Genomic DNA, 17,034 nt, shown 5'->3' on the forward strand with positions numbered 1-17,034 from the left:
CAGAGAGCAGCAGGGCAGAACAGCAAGGTTGCTACATCACGTTCAGCATGATCCCTCTGCAACGCCTACACAATGTACCAGCTTTCAGAGAGCGAGATGATGGCTATGTCCAGCTGAAGCCAAGTAGGGGCAGCAGGTTGTCTCAAACAGCAGAAAGAAAAATCTTAAAACCTCTCAGAACAAATTATAATTCACAAGACATTGAAAGGTACGATCAAACGTGGCACCAAAATAATGAAACACCAAGGCAGAAAAATGTAATTCCAATATTCAGCCTTTCCTGTGTTCTTTGTCCCAGAGATCAAACCATTTAGTGTGAAATGTGTTCATCGACCCATGAATAAAATTAAAAGAATTTGTGAACAAATGATATAACACACTCATTAGCCAAAACAAGTTCTGTGCCAATATGGTCTACAATGCCACTTGGAGAGCAAGTTGGCATCAGCTCAAAATACACACAAAAAAACATATAATTGATATCTGATACACTAAGGGACAAATAAATGTAATTATTGAAGACATATGTGCTCTGTTGAAACTAAAATTACAGTGTTTGACCCAAATGTGCATTTTGTGACAAGTCATGTGTGGATGTTTTGTTTCAGGGGAGAGTTGAGCACCTCAAAAAACATTATGGGATGAAGCATTATGGGAAAATGTTAAAGTAACATCTCAGGGCATCAGGCAAAATTCTTTAAAAATCACCTTAACTATTTGAGCATTTATCAAATTTAAATAATTTTGTTGTTCCTAACTGACCTGTAATAGAAAAGTTTAGCCTGATCTACTGTCAGAGGCTGAGAAAATAAAGACAGAATGTATAAAAGGTGTTGCTTAAGAGTCATTTCCTGTTGTGATCAATGTTGATCACGCTTCCTGTACTTGAGAGGTGTGTGCTTATGTTGTACCTCATTTAACCTGTTCTCACCAAATGAATTGTAGCAGAGTCGATGTGAAATGTTGGGTGGGTGGTGTTGGTTCAGGCCATTACAGCCAACAGATTAGAACAGACTGGGCCTGAGGGGAGGAAGGGAGCATCTCTAAGTATGATGTTGTTTTCCCCCCCATACACTGTAGAAAAAGAATGAACTGAGTCATTCAGAGTTAAAATGCGATCCTGTTTATAGCTCCAGGGCAGCAAATGGGGTGGACTGCTATTTTGATAACATCATTTAAAGACATGATAAACAAAGTGGATTTTTGTTATGCCACTATACAAAAAAACAAATTTGTTTTACCATGACAGTTGGAATAATCATCAATCTTACTCTATTATTAGGGTAAAGTGACTGTCATCTTAATCTCAAGCCTTTCGTTAACATAGTAAAGGTGTGTGAAAACCTGGAATGTCTAATATTTCAATTAACTTATAACCTGTAGCTTTTATTTCACAGAAATGCCTTCTTTCTACAAAAATCTGTTTCAACTCTGAGCACAAGACTGTCTTGCCTAGATAAAACTGCAAGGCAAACCATGATTAACACTTACCCCCACCACTATCAGACAAACACGTTTGCCTCACCCATCCTCAGTGAATCTGTGTTAAAAGGGTCCAGACTTCTACTCATTTAACACTTGACTGAGCACGATAGAAAAATGCTCTGCTGTGAACTCTCGCAAAGTGTCAGCCACTGTAAAGCTTTAATCGTTCATCATGTCAAACACATTAGGAGCTCTTGTCATCAAAATCCCACCCCTGTCCTTTTGATTTGGTTCCTCTCCATCTGCCTTCCTGCCAATCCCTTTTAAGCATCTACCTGCTTTGCTCATCTTATAATCACTGGGAAATGGCAAGACGTTTAACTGAGAGTTCTGACTAAATGGAAATGTTTGATTCAATTCACTAAGCCCCAAAAGTCCAATTTGTATGACGTATTTCTGGACCAAGAAAAACAAAACAACTGACATTTTACTACTTTCTTTTAACAAGCCAAACATGGAAGGGCCTCTTCATGTTTTGTTTTCCAGATGATGTTTAGCAAAAGGTCACTTTGATAATTTAATTGAAATATTAAAGTCAAGTTTATCATTTTGCAGGTTTTAAAAGAATGCACTACACTTATTTCATTCTTTTTAAGTTGAAAAGTACAATTTAATTGAAAAACAAATCTGCTGAAATAATAATAATAAAAAATCGCAGTAACCCAGTTTGATAAACTATGAGTCCAGCACGTACAGGATCAAAATTTTTTAAAAATATGTAGCTCAAGCCCAGACTAGACAAAGACTTTTAAAAAAAGTACCACAGCATAACCCATATGTAAAAATTAAAGCTTAAGTGGAAGTGGACAATCTAACATGATAACAGGTCTGCTATCACTGTGGGATTATACCACAAACAGCCAGAGAAAACTCAAATCACTCTTTCAATTTCTGTATAATCTTATTTAATAAATTTTAAATGTTGGGAACAGTAATAAAAAGGTTTCAGCTTAACCTTTTCCTTTTAAGATCTGTGGTATTATTGTCATTCATTGACAGCATCCAGACAGGAAACATGAGGACAGAAACGAAGGGAATAAATCCAGCAACAGTCCTCAGCAGCCGGATGTCTGCCTTAATGATTTTAGCCTCTGCTCGCATATTGAGTGCTGTTGATGTCACTACAGCATTAGAAAACCTGTCACAGCATTTTAAGAGTCAGGCTCACATGCAATACTTGCCATCCCTTTGGTCAATCCATGCCTCAATGTGTTTTACACACATAAAAGTATCAACACATCCTAAAGCAAAGCAATATTGCGTCTTTTGCCAGTGTTTAACTCACTGCTCGTCTTAATAATATTTTCTTTCTGAAAGAGAAAGAAAATATTAACCCTCTAACCTAAGTTCTTTCTAACAAGAGTTCTTCATTACAACTCAGCAAGTAAAAAACGACTTCAAAAATGACATGAAAGGCTCCTCTACTTCAAACTGTGCAGACCCTGAACCCCAAGTCACCGACTGGAGCGAATGTTGATGGTTTAACAGATAATTGCAGTCAGGCAGTGAATTAGTGTTTGTCTGAAGTGGAGGTGACAGAGCTGAAGATGCTGCTGAGGGTCAAAATTAACTACCTTGTACTGTGACATTACATCAGTCGGAAGGCTGATCTGTAACAGGAGGGTGCAGCAGCTTGGTGAATAAACAGTGGGCCTTGCAGTGTGGGAGTGCCTTCGTTTGATTGGAAAGCTGTCCTTGGGCAAGGCACAAAATCCCGTTTTCCAGTCGTTCATGTTACTTCTCTCCTTTCTCATTTTTTCCTATTTTCTGACATTGTTTTCAATTGTTTTTTTTCTTTTATTTATTCCATTCTTCTTTTCTCTATATTTGTGTTTATGTTTTCTAAATGTTTAAAGCTTTTTTGCAAATTTCCCAAATTTACAAGGAACTCATTTTAAACTTTGCTCTATGGGTGTTTTACACTAATATATAAGTTTAATTGTCTGATTTAATCTAATATCTGATTTACAGAGTCCACATTTAGGACATTTTCACTTTTGCTGAAAATGTTACATTGCTTTGTTTTAGAGGTGAACAAACATTCACTCATTTGAAATATTTGTAGACACAAAAGAAATGTGTGTTGAAAGTGTATAAATGTAAGAAAGGCAGGGCAAGTGTCAAGAATTTTGAAGAACAGAGCACAGCAGGGCAGGCGGAACCAAAGGTCCTTTCCACAGAGGGAGTGATTAAGGCATTGCACAAATCCCACAGGGGAGTGAAAGGCCAGGAAGGAGATCTCATTACCCATAATGCAGAAGAAGACAAATTCTCGCCTAACGTAGCGTGGAAAACTCACACACAATGTCATAAAAGTATTTAAAATCCCTCTGCTGAACTAATGGTTTTAAAAGGGAAGAGGGTGGACATTTGCTCTGAGGTTCAGTTCTACTTTTAGGACAAAGCCTTAAAAATATGAGACAAGAAAAGGAGAGAGCAGTCCATAGGAGTTCAGGCACTTGCATCATAATGTGCTCTGAGTTTCCATGTTCGATTTGTCAACTACTGTAATAGTTTCTAATAATTGACAATGATTACAGTTCTTCTAGTATCCTCCCATAATATAACCTGACAGAGCTTGTTCAGGCAACACTTCCATTATGGATGATTGTGTTTAGCAGATTCCTCCAAGCAGGCCACAATGTATGTACGCTGTCCAGCAGTTGGCAATTCCGAGGCAATAAACTGATTAGTGAACAGTTTGAACTTAAGTACCACAAGTGGTAATAATTTATCAATTGAATGTTTAAAGAAAAATATGTTTCATGGATTTCTTATTAAGAATTTGACACATTGTGTACATCCTTGTAGAAAGTGAATGCTGCTCTTGTGGTATTGTGCTTGTACTCTGACCAGATCCACAATTACACAAACATATTGCAAACACCAATTTCTGCATCATTTCCACCTGCTGTCTACATACCAAGAGGGAGAAAAGAGGCATTTTTTCAAAATGACCACCCTACTTTTAAGATTTTAAATTTAGGTTTTGTAGTGTTTTCTACCATCCGTGACAAACACAGAAGTTCATGATGTTCAGCTTTTGATCACATTGGGAATGAGACAGGCGTTACTGACTGGTTAACTTTATCCTCATCCTGATGCCATTAGGTCTCTTGCTGAACTTATTTTTGAGCTCTTCACTGACGTCCACACATATTTTAACTCAGAAAGCCCACATCCTAATCACTGGATGAGAGCATCTAGACTCTTTGCACCCTACCTGGTTGATGATGTAGATGCCGTAGTCAATCTTCTGCCGTCTGAGGATAGGGTGGAGATAGTGGAGCCAGTACTTCAGGTGATTTTCTCTGTGACGGAATGGGATAATGATGGCAACCTACAGAACAAAGATGCCAAACTTATGTTAGCACCTGTTTGTTATCTGTAACCTTTGGTGCACAAGATCTCCTCATTTCATCACGAGCCACTGAACAATAAAACAACCTGACAAAATCAAAGCAGGAAAACATTGAAAAAAATTGTTTTGTTTTAATCCATACTAACCTTGTGTCCGGCAGAAACAAAACTTAGATAAGCATTTGAAATGGTACATGCTGCCTTGCCTTAAAAGTTTTCAGTACGAACTTTTAGATGAGAAATCTGCACAAAGTAGTGCATATTTATAAGGTCGAAGAGAAATGAATGATTGTTTTCATTACATTTACACAATCTTCGAGTCAGAATCTTTATCACAGTATTGATGTGGGCACTAAAATAGGTAAGATGATTGCTTGGATACAAGATTTCGCAGAATGATGTATTTTAAATGCCATTCATTTACATTCTGCCTATAAACAATATATTTGACCAGTTAAATAGATTCTACTGTCCTCAATTTCTGAACTTTTTGTGGATTTTAGTGGTTGAAAATTTATTTTATTTTTTTAGACTGATCAATAAATGCATATTCATGTAGTCACTCACTGATGGAAAAAAGTGTTTTCTCACATTCTACCAAAATATCTAGTCAGGGAAAATCTTTGTTTAGTTATTTTGTTTCAGAGCTGATTTATTGCTGATCCAGAGATAGCTGAAGGTTTGGTAAGGATATTCTGTAGATGAGATACTTAAGCATGTACAAGCTAAAAACAGAAATATTAGAAATACATTATTATATCATCTTGAGATACTATGGGGTTTGTCTCATGGTTTGTTATAGCAAAATAATTACGTAACAGTCTAAAGATAGAACAGCTTATTTTCTCTAAATAAAGGGATAAGAAATTTAGGGGTTTAAATTTAGAATATCTTGTCTTGTGATACATAGAGATTATTTCTATATCAGCCACAGAAGTTGAAAAGGGATAATTCTTCAGAGTTAGTAATGAGTCATGACAGCAACACTTAACAATGAAACTGGGTGAAAAGCAAAAATGCTTTTATAGTAAACAGATTTATATTTCACACCAGAATTTAGGCTTTTACTTGTTAAGGTTATGAGAATGGAACCAGAATGTGGAGAAAGGAAAATAAGACCAATACTGTTGTGCCAGTCTTGTTCTAATGTTTCTGGTTGGAGGACATCTTGATTAAAATCGAGACTCCCAATAGACTTCCACAATGTAAACTTTTTTTAAATGATCTCTATAAAAATATGATCTCAGTTCTATTTCAGTTAAGGCCGAATAACAGATTATCCACTTTAATGAATAATAGATAAAGGCAAAACAATGGTTCTTGATTTCTGTTATTAAAAAGCCAGAGCATTGTACTTCTTTGATGCAGCGATAATATCTTGACTTTTGAAGCATTTATCCATGGTGTGATTCTAACAAATTCTAACAATGCTTATGTTAAAGAGAAATATTGCTTAGGAACACATTGGAAAATGGCTAAACTATCCTTTTTGATTATCTTATTGGACATACTGATTGACACCTGTCACAAATTTATGTAAGGAAAAAGAGGGGTAGATGAGATGGTTTTGCTCTGCAGGAGAAAACATTTAGGTTATTTTTTTAGGAAGGTAACATGTTTATTGGGAGCAGAAAAGCATTTTTTTTATTTCTTGAAAATAGATAGTTGCTACGTTTGATAGACAAATAAACACTTTTTCTTTGAATTAACCTACTCAGTTGCAAATTGTTTTCAATCTGAGTTTTTTAATGACTGTACTGTGACTGTTATAAAGATGCCCTATACAAGTCTTCTTGTTTCTGTTTTTACCTTGTGTGAATATGCATGCATCCACTTATCTTTACATTGCTGCTGAAACACCTGAGTTTCCCCAGTGTGGGATAACACAGGATAATTATATTCTTGTATCATATTCTGTTTCATTATATTCAATACATTTCTACATTCTAAATCAATACATTTAACAATAAATGTCAAGACAACTCAATTAAATAAGATGTCTTTCATGTTAACTTTGTTTTGTGCCACACATAATGTGTTGAAGTATATCCATTATAAGAAATGATTTTGAAAAATCTTAGTTTGAACACTTTTAATCAGTTTAAAACAAAGCATGAAAAAACACAACAATCAGACAGAAAAAGATCCACAGACCTTCCATCGCGGCCGGCAGTCAGGCGGCTTGTATCGGCCTCCCTCTGTGACGTTTGGGTTTTCTTTCTGCAGTCTTTCCATTGTCATCTGGGAACTGAACTCTATCAGCAAGCGCCCCACTGAAGTCAAAAAGAGGGAGCAATGAGAGAAGAGTTACAAAATGGGAAAGACATCAAAGAAATCTATGGTGGAAAAGAAGAAGAAATTGAAATAAATGAGCTGAGGAAGAACTGCAACTGAGGACACAAGGGAAAGACAGAGCTATTAGCTTGAAAGAGATGCTGCACGTGCAGCATGGGACTGTGAGCAGCTACAATATATACACTAAAAATGCACTTCTCAAAATGCATAACTAAATTAGATACACAGGCTATTAAAAGCACATATTGTTAAAAAAAAGACAGACTTTGAAGTTAATCAACATAACCAAAACATGAAAAATATTTAGTCTCCACTGCTCCATCGCCAAAGAGTTGGATCAAATTAATTTATTCGTGATTTATTTAATGGTCAAAATATTATATACACATGTGTGTTTCTGTGTGTTTGATTGTGTATTCAGACTAATTTGTAAGAAAGTATTATAAATACTTTTCTCACAGCCTTTTCTCATGTAAGGCTATTAGAAAAGTATTATAAATAGGTGGCGCAGTTGGTAGCACTGTTGCCTTGCAGCAAGAAGGTCCTGGGTTCGATTCCCGGCCCAGAGTCTTTCTGCATGGAGTTTGCATGTTCTCCCTGTGCATGCGTGGGTTCTCCGGGTTCTCCAGATTCCTCCCACAGTCCAAAAAGATGACTGTTAGGTTAATTGGTCTCTCTAAATTCTTCCTAGGTGTGAGTGTGTGTATGCATGGTTGTTTGTCCTGTGTGTCTGTGTTGCCCTGCGACAGACTGGCGACCTGTCCAGGGTGAACCCCTCCTCTCGCCCGGAACGTTAGCTGGAGATAGATACCAGCATCTCCTGACCCCACTAGGGACAAGGGTGTAAGAAAATGGATGGATGGATGGATGGATAGATGGTATTATATATAAAAGTGAATAAAAAATTATATTAATATAGATATTATTTTATGACACCGGCTATTTTGAGTAATAATCAGGCAATCTGATTATTACATCAATATTAACAATCCTAAACATTTTTCATGTCTTGTCTACAACAAGCTTCATATATTTTATTGGATTTTTATGTAACAGTCTAATAAACTACAGTACATTTGAAGTGGAAGGAAAACAACTAATGTTTTTATTTTTTTCCCAGCAGTTACAGCTCCAGGTATCTCCCAGCATTGCATGTCTAGAGATGCCTAATGTTAGTCGTAAAATACTGTGAGCCATTCTAGCACATTAACATGATTTGCTTTAAACCATTGCTACCATTATAACCAGAGCACATCAAACTTCTCCACAGTTCTGTCTCTGACCTGACTGATGTGTTCCTTGGTCTTTATGACGCTGTTGTTCTCTACAAAACACTAAAGTGACCGAATAGCTAGACTATACTGTTATTGTATATTATATAACTTACTAATTAACTGACTTCTGAAGGCAAATATTGGACTGGAGTGTTTTAGGTGTAACCATGAAAAAAAGAGAACAAAACCCCCCACCGCCCCACTTACACCTTGTCCTTGATACTGGATTTAAATACAATTTACTGTAAAATCTAATTTCTAAATCAACAGAAACAATATTAACACCACATATTGTAGTGCAACTCCCTGGTTTACATAACTGCAGGATGCTTCACCTCACCTCCATCAGTCCAACTGTACAATTCAGACTCGTTCATAAGTCAATGACTAGCTAAGCGCTTCTCAATTATAAAAGGTAAGGTATGGGCAGGTTACTATGATTTTCATAAATGCACTTGAACAGTTATATAATTCTGGTGAAGAGCAACAGCTCCTGGGCCTCTGCCTAGAATGCCCATCATCTCATCTCAGAGTAAAGAGGGCTATGTGTAAAGAGGGCTCATAGTCCAGAGTAAAGAGGGGACAATTGGCTCTGATGTCACAACAGTTCTTCTGTAAGACTTTACCTTTAACAGCAGAGCACTTCAGTAGTTAATATACTTTGTAAGTTATTAGCTATGCAGCTGAAACACAAATAAGCCTTCAAAGTGTAATTTCCTCAGTAGAATCAGAAGACCGTGTAGGCACATGTAAATGACAAACAGAGGAAATTTGTATTATGAACAATAAAAGTATATGAATGTGGTTTGAGGTAAAACTGATTGAGAAATGTGATGACAAACTAGAGCTTTCATGTAATTTACACAATATTCAAATTACCCAACACAAATACATTCCATGCAATAATGTCTCATGTGTATATGTAGTGATATTACAGTAAGACATTAGAAAATCAGGCTGTGTGATTGCTTTATCTAGGACACCCGCTGCACTAAGGGATACAACAGTGCGCTGTCTGCAAATATATATGGTAATACACACACAGAGACAATAATTATGAGCTATATCTCAAGGCCGTGAGGTTAACTCCACATGTACTGACACAATACAGTTTGAGCACACCTGAAGAACTAAACACACACACTTACAAACAGCATATGGGGTTATTTAAGGCTATGATTCAGCCTGGGTCAAGAAGAAGCAGAAAATGGGAGCACTCAGGTTGGTTCTCTGTCTGATATGGCATCCATTCACAGAGTTATTGCTGTTTGTCTGCTTCTGTTTCTTTCCTCCTGTCTTGTGTTGCCGATTTGTTCTGCCATCCTCACCAAATATCAACTCGTATATCAAAGTGAAAAGATCGATGAGTTATTGCAGACATCCCTAATACGTCTTTTTCCCTCTGTGTCGCTGTCAGGTTCCCTCAGCTCCACTGGTTACTGTTCTTAACAGGTCTATTAGGTTGCTTAACAGGTTTGTTCTTTATTCTGAGGCCCATTAATAGGTACTGCGTTCTCCACATTTATTGGTACTGAACTGATGTGTAAAATGCCATAGGGTAAACTAATTGTTTACTGTGTTAGAATTTCATTGCACTTAAAAATGTCAACAACAAAAAAAGATCACTTTGCATTTGAGTTGATATGAATTTGGCTTTTTACACCATTACAAGCATCCTCAACAGTTCATATAAAATGGGTGGAATGATATGTTAATTCAAATGTGCTTTTTAAACCAGTTAGCAGATGTGTGGCACGCCTTGACCAGTAGATGCCAGTGGCTTTGTCATTCCTTCAGAAATTCCCTTAGATATTTTAGATCTGTGATCCTGTTGTGTGTTTTTGGTCTTCATGATGCAATTTCTTCTTCATAGAACAGCTTGAATCGATCTGAGAATAAATTACACACAAATTAACTCAGTTTACAAAGAAGGTGACCTCTACAACAATTTAATGGACTGAATTATATTTAGGGGTATGAGATTAAAAGAGACTACACATAAGAGATTTATTTTTATAGATAATGTTAAAACCATTTTCCTTCCGCTCCACACTCATGCCCTGTTGTGTGTTGATCTATCACATAAAATAATAAAAATCCCTGGAAATCTGTGGTTGTAACGAGGGAAAATGTGGAAAAGTTCAAAGTGTGTGAATGGTTTGTGATGACCTTGAAGTACAACAGTTCAGGCCATCTGATCATGCAAACCCACACAGCAGGCGATTTGTTCCTCGGTGCTCCTGTTCTGACAGTGTTTGAGCCATTGTGTGCTTAAGTGGCATCCAAAGCAGCACCAAGGTCAGTTTTCTGAGAAATGTCCAGAGTTTATAATTGCGTTTGATTTTTTAGCCTCCGGAAGAGTGGGGAGCGCAAGTTCAAGAAAGAGTGCACAAGAGAAGAAACGAGAAGAGAACGTAGGATGAATAGATAAAAAAAGGAGGCATCATGCTGCTGAAACAGACTCTGCATCAATGGAGACTTTCAGCTCTCCAGATCTTATTAGACTGTCCACTCTCTCTCCACCTCTTCTCTTTCAATCATTTACAAGTGCTTCCACCAGCTCTGGGTGATAATTGCTATTCTTTCCAGCTCGATGAAAAAGAGAAAAAGAGGGAAGAAAAAAAGATGACAAAAGAAAGCAAAGACAAAAAGAAAAGAAAGTTTTTAAACCAATAAACTTCAAAGCTTCTCATCTCTTTTTGTTTTTGTTAAAATACCCCCACACCCACTTCTACATATCCCTACATATCCTTTCAGGAATCACTGTAGAGGATTAAGGAAATCATTAAATCCAAAGGCCATGTACAATCTCAGCTGTATGTGAGTGCTTGTTTGTTGGCTCAGGGGACTATTGGCATCTAAGAATCACTGTGAGATGCAAAAAAAGCAAACAAAACACCCCCATTATCTTCCACTGGTGGGAATGTGTGTGTACATGCAACACCCAGCGTAGACACACAGGATAAAAAAAGTTACCAGCAGTTTATTTAGAGCTCACCAATACTGAGCATAAAGGTTTAGAGGGAAGGCGGTGACACCAGCAGATTGATGGCTTTGTTGTCATGTAGCTGCAGCTAGAAAATGAAAACCCAATGACAAAAAAAAAAGGAAACATGGATTTCATAAAAAGGATCCTGTCAAGCAGGTCTGCATGAAAATGTTTTTGTTCTTTTGCAAACAGCCTGTGCCGGGAAAAATCAGGACCAAGTCTTTTAAATCAGAAGCCATAGTTTTTCAGTAGCAAAAGGTGAGTTGTTTCGGGAACCTTCTTCAAGTGGAAGAGTTCAACTATCTTGGCATATTTTTCAAGAAGGATGGTGGAATGGTGCAGGAGGAGTAGCAATGTGAACACTGGCTGACATTATGAATTAAGACCTCAGGTTCAACAAGTTGAAGACACAAATGAGATCCCAAAATGTTACTTTTTATTTTAAAAGATAATAGCTGGGCCAAGTGTTGCAACAGGAATCCACTGCTTGCAGACTAATCAATACTAGTCCATTTATAGTTTTACTTTTGATCACTAAATATGATGCTCAAAATATCCTTTTGGATGATTTTCAAAAATAGTTCAAAATCTGAATTGGAACATCAGACACTTACAGATATCCATAAAGGATACCGCAAATAAATCTTTAACATTTTCATTAGTTGACATTTTTGTGGTCCTGAAGTAACAAATGTGTTTGTCCAGAGAAGGTCACTGAGATTACTTTGGGATCATATTTTCATGTTGAATGCATTTCGCCTCTTTTCCCAGTTTGAAACTTTACAGTTTTGGTAATTTTGCACCTAATTTTCAAGCACCAAAAAGGATCCATCTGAAATATGCTTCACAATGCCCAAGCTGCAATTAGTAACCAGGCTAATTTTTTTTAAAATTTTGGACAACCAATGACTTGTTTTTGAGTTTTTTCAATAATCTCATTGAATTTAAATATACTTATGAGACTAATTATTAATATAAAAAGGAGGTTGATTGCTTTGGTTTGATTGGACTCCTAATCTCTAATAATAGTACTTTGGCCCAAACAAGAATAGGAACAACAACCAATGGAAACAATGTCATCTAAAACAATTCAGAAAACAATACTCAATTAAAGTGAATGGTACATAAGATTTGAGTATTTTTTTATAAATATTCATATTTATACTTTATCAAAAGTACTCAAAAATCAAGAGGAATACACTGACAGGCAAGTGTTAAGTACATGGGTATGAAATTGAAGACGTGTGGGTATGAACTGCCCAAGGGCAGCTTGGACCAGAGTTCATCAGGATTTTAACAACAATGATGCCACAATAAATACTTATTTTTTTCTCTCTAAAGAAGCCTTAAGGGTGGCTGGTGATGCACTGTTTGGCATCTTTGCAAAGATCTTAGATGCAATTTTGATCTGAAACTTTGAATCTAAAGTTTTCATAATCTCTCTGCTTCACTTCTTTCTTTAAAAATGTATGTTTATGTTTTCGTTATTAACACCAAACTGCCAGTAGGTCCAACTGGGATCCTGTCTGGTCGTCCTTGTGTTGTGATGGGAAAGCTGTTACCTAGAGCATATTGGCTTTTAATTACGTTTTGTTGCATGTTGAGGTAGCACATCTGCTGCCCTCCTGGGTTCTGTCCGAGTTGAAACACAATCTTCATGTTGCTCATAATGCATTGGTAAGCCAAGTATAAGCATCAAACAACTTGTGTTTAGCTGGCAGATCCGTTGATGATACCTAATCAGACAGCTAAGAAATGAGGATCAAATGACTGGACTCAAGAGTCTGTTTTGGGATTGGCTCATCTTTAAAGGGAAAGGAGAGCTTTTAAATGCAAATAAGATCATATTTTTATGACTATAAGCAAATCTCCATATCTTACCACAGTATTTTATACCCAAGGGACTTAAATAGTTTTCAAAGCATTGTACATGTTTTTTTTTTAATTTTCCAGTCCCATTATTTTTAAGCATAAATGTTCTAGAAAAAGACCACCTTTGCAATATAATGGCTCTGCATGATCTTTCTGGGGGACAGTTAAATTAATCTTTAAAGAAATTCATGAACATATGGTTTCAATTACATGCTTTTTAACACTATCTTTAAGAAGAAACATGTTAAAAAGGTCCAACAATATTAAAGGTTTTCTATGATAAATACAAGAAATTGGAATCGGAGGTAGAGAAGGCGATTGAACTCTCCTGCACAGAGGTAAGTACAAACAAAACATGAAAGTGACATCTGTTTCTATAGTTAAGATTAGCTCAAATTTGGACACTGGCAGCAATTGTTTGACAAGCATATACACTGACCAATAATAGTATACAAATGGAATTAAGATGTTATAAGGGCTTAATTATAAATACAATGAAAATACTGCGAAATGTTTAAATTAACCAGGTGAAGATGCCGTTTTACTGCATTGTCATGCATATTTTATGTGTAAAAGCAAATGTAACTTTAATGAAATAATCTAGAACAATTTTCATTCTTTGATCTGAAAGACTGCAGCTCTGCCGCTAAGGCAGCTTTTTGGATTTCCTTTGTTCCCATGTTCAGACACGCTCGCAGCCACAAATTGGTTGAGCAACTATCTCTGATCATCAGGATGTGTTTTCTGGTGTGATGTAAGACAAACAAGTTGTGTGCATATAAACAAGCCCAAACAAGAGCTCTCATTAATGAGTGTGAATTTTAAGCAGCTCGATCAAGCTAATTACAGTGGGAAAATATAAGAGCGCTGATTCTAAATAGGAAATCATTTGATTGTAGAGTTTCTTACATGGCGAAACAATACTTTTATCAGCATTTGCTGGAGTGCTACTACTCAGCACAGGGGTTACAGATCATTACACAAACAGGCAAGGTAACAAAAAAAAAGCACCTAATGGCAAAAATCCACAAGCCCCAAAATGCTCACTGATGTGTTTTCTTCATGAAACTGAAGAGGCTGGATGCATAAAACAGATGGAGGATGCATGTCCTGGCGGTACGAGAAAAACCCAAGATAAGAAAGAATAAAGGAAGTAAAGGCTGTGAAATACAAGTGATAAAGTGTCAGTTATTGAAGGATAGCAGCCGGACAACAAAGGCAGGGGGTGGAGGAGAAAACATAGGAGGACAAAATGAAAGGGGTGAGGAAACACAGAAAGTAAACGGCAAACACAAAGTGAAGGAGATTTTCAGGTCCTGAGCCAAATGCCATGGCAACACATCACATGAATGACAGCAGCTTTTCTTTTTTCTTTCATGACACTGCAGTCTTGCTGTTGTAGCTTTCATTTTAATTTATGACAAATTCATCTGACTATGTTCATTAGCAGAACAAAACGTATTTTTAATGATAGTCTAGCTGTCTAGTTACTTCTAAACAAAACAAGTTTCTTTAATTGCCTGCACCGCACTGATTATTATTATTGTCTTATTTACATTTATTTGACATACTTGAGTCAGATTCCAGGTACTATACACTATGCTGGTTTTTTAAAGAGGAATTTTCATTATGTTTTTCTTGTATCATTAACTTTTAGGATAAACATACACATATAAGATTAAACATTATGAACAGTGGCAGGTGAAGTGAATATCACTGATAATCTTCTGATGAAATGCACCTGATAGTGTGCAATGGTGTGCACTTTCCTGTGTGGGAAACACAGTCACATTCATTCAGACATTAGAATATTATTTAATATTTACAGTTTACAAAGTTAAACATTATATTAATTGCATACTGACTGATGTTTATAAGTTTTAGTGTTACAGAAATGTAGGCTTAATAAAAGTAAGTTTAACACTTGTAAGTGTTTCAATAAGTTTCAAAAGTTACTTTATATAAGACAAACTAATATTGTCCCCAAAGTTATTGTGTTAGATGCCACAAACATGAGAAAGTGTTTGCTCATGTGATAAAGAAAAAGACTAAGTGATATTTCTATATCACTTCGAAATAATTTAATCCAACTAACTAAAATGTTCTTCAGAACTTTTCCCACATTTGGCCAGAGTGTAGAGAGACCCTTATAATTCTAGTGTCTCCATCTCCACATCTTTATCTAATTTAGATGATTCTCTATTTATGTTTATTTTTCAAAATTGTCAGCTAACAGCTGAAAATGACAGTTTTTAAAATAAACCCCCTATGACATTCAGATGAGAGTTTCCAGGAATACATTACAAGAAAAAGTAATCCAGCTATCAAAAATGATTATTCTGAGGAATGCTGATTTCTGGGTTCAAGGTTCTGGGATCTAATCCGATGAAAAGCCAAATTTGAAAATAGTAAATGTTCCATTTAGAAAAACTACCATCTACTTAAGAAATAGTGTGCTGTCATTTTGTCAATAAAATAGATTTATTTCCTATAAAGTCTCAAATGAACAGTTGTCAATTTAATTTCTAAATGAATTAATCATGCAAACCATCTTTGTTTTTTATCACTTAGAAATAATTTAATCCAAGTAATCTAATCTAAGTAATCCAAGTTACAAAGCTCCACATTTTCCTTCATTGTTATTCACACCACTGTGTGAATCCGCGGTAAATTGCAGCATGCTGCTGCTTGTGCACGTAAATGCAGATATGAGCATCTGAGTGAGTGTTATTTGGCAGTGAACCCACAGGTCTCACAGCCACTGTCCAGCTGGTAAACCTCTGTACTCACTGGCACACATGCTGCTGACCCAAGCAAAGACAAATACACAGTCCAAACAGGATTCTCAGAGGATCCTGTGGCAGCCACAACCAAATGCTTGAGGACTCCAGGGCTCTGGTGCTCAGCGTGGTTTGGCATCGTTGGTGGAACAGAAACGGAGCACGGAGCTCTGGTACATAACCATGCAGGTGTTTATCATCTTGCAATGACACATAGATGAGCATTATACAAGAGAAATGAGTTGTTACTGGTCCATTACTGAGTGAAATGAGTCTTTAAATAAATAAATAAGCATACCAATAGATATATGTTTTACTTTCAGTAAGGAGGGGTGCATCTAAGCAGGTTACTCATTTTTACTGTGAAAGGTCCCCCGTTTATCACAGGATCAACACCACAAGTGTGTATTTAAAGATATTAACATTATGTAAATGAATTGTAAATATACAAATCTAAAAAACAATCAGAAATATACAAATCTAAAAGAAAAATTAAGACATATTTTTCCAATCAGGGAACAAATTATCGTAGGAAGTGCCAGGTTGTGCTGACAACAACACTACTCAGTGCAGACATTCTTACTAAGTGAAGTCATGTCGTTTAGTATCAGAGAATAGATTAAAGTGAAGTCAGAGAAAGCGCAAAAATGTAAGAAGATATTAGAGATTTGCAGTTTTATCATTTGTAAGAAATAGAACAAACTGAGGGAAAGAAGGAAGTGACAATGGAATCAAGGTAGCTAATAAAGTAAAACTGGAAAGCAGGTGAGAGGGCAGACAGAGGGAAGTAAAAGGAAAGGAAACAGCTAAGAAGGGAAGCAAGCTGGCAGGCTGAGGGCGAAGTGAAAAATAAAGTAGAGAAAAACCTTAAAACCGGCAAAGAGTAGACAGAACCACTAATCTAAGGAAACAATTCTAAAGCATAAACTTTGAGAATAAATCAACTAAGAAGTAATAGATTTAAATTGCAAGATCAGAG

At 36.3% G+C, this 17,034-nt stretch overlaps 1 protein-coding gene across 1 annotated transcript in view; it reads right to left on the bottom strand.

Annotated features, from left to right (window-relative positions):
• The window catches only part of b4galt2 (beta-1,4-galactosyltransferase 2), a 158,748-nt gene that overhangs the window by 78,864 nt on the left and 62,850 nt on the right, over nt 1-17,034 (bottom strand). The window contains exons 3-4 of the mRNA XM_023335623.1: nt 7,000-7,118; nt 4,709-4,825 (exon numbers count right to left, since the gene is read on the bottom strand). Coding sequence (XP_023191391.1) covers nt 4,709-4,825; nt 7,000-7,118 — 236 coding nt within the window. The remainder of the gene's footprint in view (nt 1-4,708; nt 4,826-6,999; nt 7,119-17,034) is intronic.

This window comes from Xiphophorus maculatus, chromosome 6, assembly GCF_002775205.1.
Source record: "Xiphophorus maculatus strain JP 163 A chromosome 6, X_maculatus-5.0-male, whole genome shotgun sequence".
In the NCBI taxonomy this organism is placed as follows: Eukaryota; Metazoa; Chordata; class Actinopteri; order Cyprinodontiformes; family Poeciliidae; genus Xiphophorus; species Xiphophorus maculatus.